We start from the raw sequence: 9,751 nt of genomic DNA on the forward strand, positions 1-9,751 counted from the left end.
AGCCGGCGTACAGCTTCTGGGTCATGTGGCCAGCATGACTAAGCCACTTCTGGCGAACCAGAGCAACACACGGAAACACCCTTTACCTTCCCGCTGGAGCGGTACCTATTTATCTACTTGCACTTTGACGTGCTTTCAGACTGCTAGGTTGGCAGGAGCAGGGACTGAGCAATGGGAGCTCACCCTATCGCGGGGATTCGAACCGCCGACCTTCTGATCGGCAAGTCCTAGGCTCTGTGCTTTAACCCACAGCGCCACCCACATCCCTATTGGAATCAGTAGGGCTTAATTATTTTTTAAGTTTGGACAGATTGCACCCCAGCTCATATTGTGAGGAACTCCAGTGGCCTGCAATTCAACCCACTGTGCACTCTTCTGACAAAACTGGAGACATGCCACATCCTTATACCTACAAAGCTAGATGGGCCATTGGCATGATCCATGAATATATAGGTTATATTCTTAACCTATAGGGCTCATTGGCAAATCAACAGATTGAAAACTAACAAATCAGTGGGCCCAGATGTCATGCACCTGACAGTTTTTCATTCATAAGTGAAATTGCTAATCTAACAACAACAACAAGGTAACCTATCATTGGCCTGGGATTACCATCCTTCTGCTCCCACCCCACATCAAATGCTACTGACTTCAAGTTCATAAATTACTGCTGTTCCAGAATCCTGTCTTTTTGCCATGTGCTCTGTTGTGGCCAAGCCTATGGTTTGAGTCTCACTTGTCACCAAGCCCATGGCCTAAAATGACTAAAAAGCTCTGGGGCCATGGCAAATAATCTGCCCACCAAAAATGCCCTGGGATCAGCAGGGGCTGAAGACTACCTACCTAATCCATACAAGAGAATGGCTGCCATTTCTCTCCTCTGGAGAAAATAAGGCAATGCATTTGACCAGTATGTGTGTGTTAAAATCAGCTGTCTGCCTTCAACATAGAGTGGGCTGTCTTTACAGACATCTCCCTGGCAGAGATGGCAGAAGGGTTGTAGTTCACCAATAGTTGAGAATATGATTGCAAACAAAAGGCCCCAAGTTCAGTCTGTCACATTTTCATCTTGGGCTGGAAACTCTGTGGCAGGCTTATGGAGTTTGTGTCTCATAAAACTGAACATATCCTACTGGGAGCAGGATAAAGTTCCTGGGGTTTTTTGCTTGCATGGACCTGCAGAAGCAGTGTAGGTTGTCAGTCACCTGGCAGGTAACTCTATATGGCTGATGGACCACACTGGATGCTGTGGTGCACACACTCTGCAGCTTTATAATAAAGGAAACGACTCAAGCACAAGATCATTGCTGACATTTATTAAGACAAATCTAAAAAAGCAAAAGACACAAGAATATTGGCACATATCAGGGCCAATGCCCCAGAAGTCAACATCTCTCTTTAATCTTCTTTTAAAAATAATTTTAAGTATCGTTTTGACAAATCACTTTAGCATTTTATGTACAGTAATAAAAATAAATTACTCTTAACAGATGAATGTATCAGTTTAATACACCATACAGTGCAATAATAGCATTGGTTTTTTGTTTTTCCCCACTCATCTATAAAGTGCATTGCAGGGACTTGGTTTCACCAAATGGAATGATTGCTGTACATTTATATCTCTTTGGAGGGTAAACGTGTGGACATTCCATTCAACAAGTAGCACTTCTTGCGCCAAAGAATGGCTTCCCCACACTGTTTTGTCTTTTCACTGGCCCCCAGGGGAACAGTGAGACCATGCTGGTTGTTGGAGGGACCTGAGGCAAAAGTGAGTGGAGGAACAAATGCAAATTTTACCTTTCTACATTCTGCTTGTTTCTACACAGAGACTCAGACACCCCTCTCTATCCTGTCAAGACAAGCAAGAGGCATGATCAGAGTTCAATGATACAAATTACAAGAGAGTCTAACTAAACATTCTGACTGTGTGAACTTATTTGACAGTGTTACAGCCTACCTTGGCAAGTGGTGGACTCTCCTTCATTGGAGGTTTTTAAATAAAGATTGGATGGCTACCTGCCAGGGATCCTTTAGCTAAGATTCTTGGATTTTATGGGGTTGGATTAGATGACATTTGGTGTCCCTTCCACCTCTACAGTTCTATGATTCTAGGACACATCCCAGCCAGAGAAAAACATTAAGGGTGTGCAGCAGGGCTAGTGAGAAGTGTAACCTAGGGAAAGATTTGAGGGCCAGGCCTGAAGTTCCCACCTATACCATAAGGGGTAATCTGTATACAACAACACCCACTTTCCACATCACACCTATTTCCAGTGTGCGTACACAACTAAGCTCTTCTACAACAGTCATTCAAGTCAAAGGTGTTTTTCTTTCTAAGACCTTCAGGTAGGTAAGATGCACAAGTTTCACAAAAGTTTTATTTTTATACAACTTAGAAAACGAAGAATGAACTGTGTAAAGCAACATTCCTGTAAGGAGATAAAGGTGTTGGGGTGGAGGGAGTGGTGTGGTGGTTGGAAAGAATTTGTGCATTTATGTTCAGGAGTTGCTAATCAAACTAGAATTAATAAATGTAGAGCAGATAAGTGTTATGTAACCTAGTTTTAAAAACCATCTAAAAATTGTGCATCTTTCTTTTGGGGGTGGGTAGCTACATTCACAAAGGGATGCCTACTAAGGCAAACCACATCTGCTGCATAGGTTTCCCTTAGCATTTTTTGTGTGGATTAGTAAGGAAACACCCGTGCACAGACTGAGCTGTACTGCATTTCTAGGTTGTAACCCAGCAAATCTCTTGGTTTGCACAAAGTAATTTTTGGGATAAGTTTTATGAACAAAACAAATAAACATGAAAAAGTAAAGTAAACAGAGATTCCCACAGTGATGCAATATCTTCTTGACTCAGCTGAGGTTGGGTTTTGTTTTTGCATGTGTCTGACCAATGCATACACCACAGGGATGCAATGTTGCAGGTCTGCACAAAATTTGGGCACAAGAAAAACATCCTGGAAAGCAAAAAATATGCATATATGCAGCTGAAACCTAGTCTGTCAAAGGCATCAAAATTTTGACATAAGTATCATTGAGGAATTTGCTTGTGGATTGCAAAAGGAATTATTCAAACATAAGAGACACATTTCTGCATTTTTGCACTTGTGTGCATGCATAAGGTGAAGATACAGCATAGCAGAAAATAGAAGAAAATAATGTTCTGTGTGGCTATATCTTGTCTACTACATCTAAGCCTCAAATTGCTGGCTGACCTAAACACACACACACAAACATACATACACAGAAGAGCAACACACTTAGGAACAATCCTGTTCCTATTGTCATCAATAGCAAAGTTCCTTTTAACTTTAATGGTGCAGGATTGCATCTGTCACAAGTAAGTCATGCAAGCCATTGGGTGAATTGCAGTCTCTATCACCACAGTTGTTTTCTGGCTTAATCTCACTGATTCTTCCATAGGGCTTTTAATTCTCTTTCCTAAATGACCTGACTGCATTCCCTTTCTTGGCCACGCTGCATCCCATTATAAAGGTCACTTTATGTCCCCCTGCCTGATTTCACATCACAAATGACATCATACATAGAGGAAAAGAGTTTAGCAAAGAGTGCCTATTCAGACATGTTACTTTAGTAGCTTCAGGTATGCAGAACAATAAGACTGGCGAAGCTGAAGGCCCCAGTCTCTCATCTCCTTCCCTCCTACTAAATAGGGTTGGTAGTTTTGCAGAGTAGTACCTCTCATCTTCCTTAAAACTTAAAGTTAACTAACTGGGCTTCCTAATCATATCAACCCTATTCTCCCACATCTGCTCTTTCCTTTCCATTTTAGGTCAGTCTGTGTAGCCCCAATTATCTCTGGGGTCACTTTTAAGTCCAAATAAATAAAGAACTTTGCAGGAAATAAATGGTTACTCTATAATCTCACACAGTGATACACGAATTTAAGGTGCGTTCATTTCTGTGGACTCCCTTAGAGTACTGGCTCCACAGTAGGATAATGGAACAGCCATTCAACCTTCTCAGTCAACTCATGAGTTGTTGAGTTGTGCAATCTTTATGAGGGCTAGAGGGAAGGTGGGGAGGCAATGACGAGGAATGGCAGTTATTTTTATCTGACTCAACCCGGCCCATCTCCTTTGCCCGGGGCTAATAAATCCACACTACACACTATCTTTTTTTTTTCAAAACAGAAGCCTGTGTGCTTTTTAAATAAGTCTCTACGCGGGTAGCATTTTACTGTTTGATTGCGACTTCCGCGGAGCTGTCCAGTCCTGATGGTGCTGACACGTCTTTGGGATGAGAAGGAATCTGGCAGATTCCACTCATCCCACGACGTCTCGGTTTATTTGTTTTTAAATGGCTATTGATATTGCATAGAGGATCAAAATTTGATTAGGATAAAAATGGAAACTCCAAACGGAGCAGCCCACGTTTTTCTCTGGAAATATTCCTGCAAACTATCTGTTTATAATTTTGGTTTTGCTTTTGCTATCTTTATATTCGACATTAATAAAGGGAAGCAAACATTTAACTGTTTGTGCCTGGCTTCCTGCTCCCGCGCTTACATTCACGCCCTGTTTCGAAAACGTGTGCTTCATTCAGAGAAGAGCCCTGAGTGCCCTAGACCCCGGAGTCAAGGCAAAACCTCCTCTTACGCTCCAGTCTCCACAACTAACTAAAAGAAACTCAGAGGCTGAATTCACATGACCCATTTTTTAAAAAACTTGTACCCGCAGAATAAAATCAGGCAACTTTTTTTTAAAAAAAAAAAAAAGCAGAAGAAACCCCCGCCCGCTCCCCGCAAACGCCTTTCCTGAGAATCCTGCTTTCAATCAAAGGAGAAGAAATTTTAGAGGCGAAAAAATAAATCAAGAAAGCAGAACAAGATTTGTTATGTTTTGAAACATTATCTTGCAGTTTACACTTGGTGTTCCACATTGGCCACAGATTTTGGCAAATGTCCGAGTCTTTCGCCAGGCCTCCCTCCCTAAACACAAAGAAATAATAAAATTAAAATATCGCCCGGTCGCTTGCCCGAAGAGGGAGGGGGAGCATATCAGGCACATCTTACTTGTGTATGGTTTATCAAAATAAAAACAGGCATAAGAAAATAACCATCTGGAGAGCCTTGACACTGACACCCTGCTTTCTTTTCCTAAGAAGGTTGGGTAGGGATCCCTCCCCTCCCCCGTTTTGTTTTCTCCCCTCCTCCCCCCTGCTGCAGCTGCTGGTGCTGGGGGATCATACAAAGGCGAGGAAGGGGAAAAGGAGGAGAAAGAGAAAAGGAGAGAGAGAGAGAGAGAATGAAGAGAGAGAAAGAAGAGAGAGAGAAGAGAGAAGAGAGAGAGAGAGAGAGAGAGAGAGAGAGAGAGAGAGAGAGAAGAGAGAGAGAGAGAGAGAGAGAGAGAGAGAGAGAGAGAGAGAGAGAGAAAGATTCCAAAACCATAAAGGCAACCATAGACCCTTGTCATACGTCGCTGGATGTCCTGGGCCGAGAGGAGAAGCCGGAGGTGATGCACCCGCAGCAGGCCACCCAGAGGGATTTCTGGATGTCCGGATTTCTGAAGGCATAAATGATGGGGTTGATGAGCGAGTTGAACGCCGCCGGCAGGGCCAAAGAATAGGTGTAGACGGCTGGGTAGCTGGAGTCCGCCACCAGGGAATAGATGGCCAACGGGATCCAGCAGAGGGCGAAGGTGCCCAAGATGACCGAGAGCGTGGCGATCCCCTTGCGGGTGGAGGTGGCCTGAGAGGTGGCGATGAACTGGTGCTGGATGGCGATCTGCTGGGCGTGCCGGAAGGCGATCTTGCAGATCTGCAGGTAGAGGTGCACCATCAGCGCGAAAATGAGCAGGAAAGCGACGGCCAGCACAGTGGCGTTATTCTTGGTAACGGGCCGGAGGACACTGCAGGTGCTGGGCTCCCGCAGGCAGTTCCAGCCTAGCAGGGGCAGGAGTCCGACGCCCAGGCAGAACAGCCAGACAAGCACCAGCATAGCGGCCGTGAAGGTCAGCGTGCGCTCCGAGTGATAAGTCAGCGCGTTGTAGAGCGACAGGTAGCGATCGACGGTGATAGCTAGTAGGCTGCACACCGAGGCGGAGAAGGCAGTCAGCAGCAGGCCGGCGGCGCTCAGCAGGGCAGTCTCGCTTGGCGAGGACAGCAAGTACTGCACGCTGAAGTTGACGATGAGCCCCAGGCCGGCCAGCAGGTCGGCTAGAGCCAGGCTGCCGATGAGCAGGAATGTGGGTGCGCGCAGACCGGGAGTGTAGAAGAGCACCGCCAGCACCAAGGCGTTCTCGCAGGCCATCGCGGTGCCCGTGGCGCACAGCAGGATGTCCCACGGGTTGACCGCCACGGCCGCCGCGGCCACATCCCCGCTGTCTCCTGGCGCCGGAGACAGATCCAAAGGGCTCCCCGCAGTGGCAGAGGCGACCGACGGCGGCCAGAGGCTGGCGAAGGGCCGGGAGGAGGCGTTGAGGAGCGCTAAGAGTTGCTCCTGCTCTTGCTGCTCCAGACTTTGCTGCTGCATCAGCAAGTGCTCTTCCATGGCTGCTGCGGCTGCTGTAGGGTGACCGAGCATCACTGAAGAGTGGAAGAGAAAGGCAACGGGAGACAGTTATAGGGGAGAAGGCAGGGCGGGGGGCGGGGGGCGGGCGGTGCCTGAGAGAAGGTCAAGGAGGAGCTGGCAGAGTTTGGGGTGCGTGTGTCAAGTATGGTGGCCACCCGCCCACCCCTAGGTCCGCACGTGGAAGGGAGGAGGGAAGGGCCATTAGCGGTGTTCGCATCCACAGAGCTCAGGTTTGGGTTTCACTAGTGTGCATTCAAACTCGACTGGAGAGGATGCTCCGCGACAGAGCACCTGCTTTGTCTGGAGGATGCCCCAGCTTCAATCCCTAGCATCTCCAGGTATAGCTGGGAGATAACCCCTGTCCGGAATCCCAGAGAGCCGCTTCCAGACAGTAAGGACGATACTGAGTTAGATGGACAAGTGGTCAGCACCTGACTCCATGTAACGGCAGCTCCATATGCATGGGGAAGTAACTTAACTCAGTGGTAGAGCATCTGCTTTGCACGCAGAAGTCCCAGGCTCAAACTCCCGCATCTCCAGGCAGGGCTAGGAAAGGCGGGAACCCTGGAGATCCACCGCCAATGGAAAGCAGATGCTTTTGTTCCTATTACCCAATATATCCCAGTCCCATTTCTGGGGATGGGGAGGCGGGGTAGGGAATGTCAATTCCACCTGGATTTGACACCAAACCAGCCACCCCGTCCCATTGCCAACGAAAGGAACCATCAGCCTTTAACCCTGCGGCTGAGAAGGCATCTTAGAATCAGCGTGGATGCTCCCTTGCTTCTCTGCCCCAGGAAACACACATCGGCTCCCGAGCCGCGAAGGTGGAGGCACGGAAGACGACGCGCTCCTCAGCCTGTATTAAAAGCTGTTACCCTAAAAACTCCAGAGCCAGACGCCAGAGGCACTCGCGGGAACACAACAGCAGCTTTGAAAAGGGCACCTTTGCAAAAGGAAAAACCAGTCCCTTCCCTGCAAGCAGTGACCAGTATTCTGGGCGTGTGTCTGTGCGTGCAGACTTAGCTGAGTGTAACCTGCTTGGTTACTTCCTCTCCCAAAACCCCAGGTGAAGAGTGCTTCATAGGAGGACTGCTGATTTTCGGGGTAGTGGGTATTTTTAATTTACTGTAAATTATCTCCATTCCCCGCCGCTCATGCCCCTCACAAAAATGAGCAAAATCAGAGTGGCATGTTGTGCATCCAAAATGTTTCCTACCCCCCTCCACACACACACCCTAAACACTATTAGGATGCAGAGGCGCTTGCATCATCAGTTGTATGTTGGGTGCTGCGGCTACATGGTGGGGAGGGAAGGAAAATGGGACACCGATGACTTACATAGCGTTATATAGCGGGGCTAGAATTTCTTGGCTTGGTCTTTCCCAGAGCTGCTGCTGCTAATAATAATAATAATAATACCTTTTGACTCGAATGGGAAAGAATTATCGCTCTCTAATTAGCTATATATATATAGGCAGATATAATTTGTAGTCTAGTCCTCTCCGGATATCTATTTGCATGATTCCAAAGCACCTTCTCACTCAAATAACATAACACATCCAGCTACCGTTAGAACAGTAAGACTGCCGCACCGAAGCGAAGCCAGTTTAATTTGCAGTTCCCGCCCCGACCCCTCCTTTTTTGGGGAATGACACAAGCCGCCTGCGAACAACCGCAGAAGCTCAGCTGCCGCGAAAAAAAAAACAAACCCAAACGCGCGCGCGCACAGACACAATCACACAGTTACCCGCGCACAACCTTTCCAGTCTGTGAGACTCCAACGTATTCCCACCCATCACCCCTTCCTTCTACAACCACCGCGAACATTTCTCTCTCGTGTCAGGTTTTAGTGCTGTGAACAAAGAACCCGAGAGCCATTCAAAGGTCACCCTTTGGGCGTTTGGTCTGTGCTGCTGCAGCCGCTGCTTTTGACTCTTGCGGCTGCTCCCATAATACAACTTAACAGAGCCCACCAAAGAACAATTTAGAAAACAGTAGCCAAGCCGTTGGGCTGGTTTCATCGTTCCATGCAACGCGAACACCCTCCGCCTCCCGCTTTCCAAGCCCACTGCGGGATGGAAGAATGTGTGGGTGTGGAAGGAACCAGGCAGACCCCAGGCGACATTCAGAAACAGGCATGCAATTCCCCACCTCCCCAGTTGTTGTTTTTACCTTGGTTTTCAATTCTTTGGTCAGTTGTCCTCCCTGCTAAATCCTTCTCAGTCCTCGGAGTTAAGGCTTCATTCTCTGGTTAACATGGCTAATAACGCTGGCAGGTCTCTGCCAGCCGAGTTGCTCTTAATATTCCCTCCCCCCCTTTGGGTCTGCTGATATCTCTACTCTGACGTCAAAAGTCTTCTCTTATATTCACGATCGGCTCCAAGTCTGTGAATCAGAGGAGCCTGTGATCAGAATAACAACGAGGCGCTCTCTCACACTAGCTCAGCTCCTCCTCTCCTTTTCTCCCAGATACGCACCGGCGAGGAGATAAACACACTCTCGCGCGAACGCGCATACACACTCGTCCTCTGGAATTTCATTCATAAGGCTGCCGAGACCCGCCTCCTTTTCCCAAGGTCAGGTGCTTCACATCTTCGCTTTGAGCGAAGAGAAACCTGCAAGGTCTCTCCGGTGTGAAATGCAGAACGACACAATATGAACATGAAAAAGAATGCATTATTATCATTATTATTTTGACTGGAGGATGGATGCGAGCTGGTGATGCCTTCTGGGGCTCAACTGCACCTGGATGGATGTTGTGTAATTAGATCCAGCTGCAGGGACTCGAGATACTGATGGGGATGAGAAGAGCAACCTAAGAGCATTAAGCACTGCTTCAACAATAGCAACAGTCTTGTGGCAGTTTAAAGACTAGAACATGCACAAGGACCTCCAATGCATGAAGTGTTATACTGAGTTGCAAGTATATAAACAAATGCATGCTGGAGACATTATAAACATTAAGGTGAGAGGAAAATGAGATGTAGGAAAGTACAAATAATCAGGTAACTGAAAAAATATTGTGGATTTTAAAAATCACGCTGCATGTGTTAATTGGCTTACCATGCCAGGATGTTTGTGCTACTGGCACAAATGCTTGTTGTGTATGACCACAGCTAACTATGCAAATATGTCTGTACTTGTTTGCATCTCATTTCACTTTGGCCTCACTCTTTGCATGCATGAGCACACATGTGCATGCGTGCA

At 47.2% G+C, this 9,751-nt stretch overlaps 1 protein-coding gene across 1 annotated transcript; it reads right to left on the reverse strand.

Moving 5' to 3' along the window:
- Window positions 1-5,325: 5,325 nt before the first annotated feature.
- On the reverse strand, window positions 5,326-8,997 carry LOC114589382 (G-protein coupled receptor 12-like). The gene is made up of 2 exons (XM_028715745.2): window positions 8,717-8,997; window positions 5,326-6,555 (listed from the first exon to the last, which is right to left on the reverse strand). Exon 2 carries the CDS (start codon window positions 6,551-6,553, stop codon window positions 5,441-5,443), a length of 1,113 nt encoding a protein of 370 aa, XP_028571578.1. The 5' UTR covers window positions 6,554-6,555; window positions 8,717-8,997; the 3' UTR covers window positions 5,326-5,440.
- Between the last annotated feature and the right edge of the window lie 754 nt (window positions 8,998-9,751).

The sequence above is a fragment of the Podarcis muralis genome, chromosome Z (genome assembly GCF_964188315.1).
Source record: "Podarcis muralis chromosome Z, rPodMur119.hap1.1, whole genome shotgun sequence".
Taxonomy (NCBI): Eukaryota; Metazoa; Chordata; class Lepidosauria; order Squamata; family Lacertidae; genus Podarcis; species Podarcis muralis.

What these genes read in the sequence shown, in the direction of transcription:
- LOC114589382 (XM_028715745.2), bottom strand. Translation starts at nt 6,553, where the DNA reads ATGCTCGGTCACCCTACAGCAGCCGCAGCAGCCATGGAAGAGCACTTG.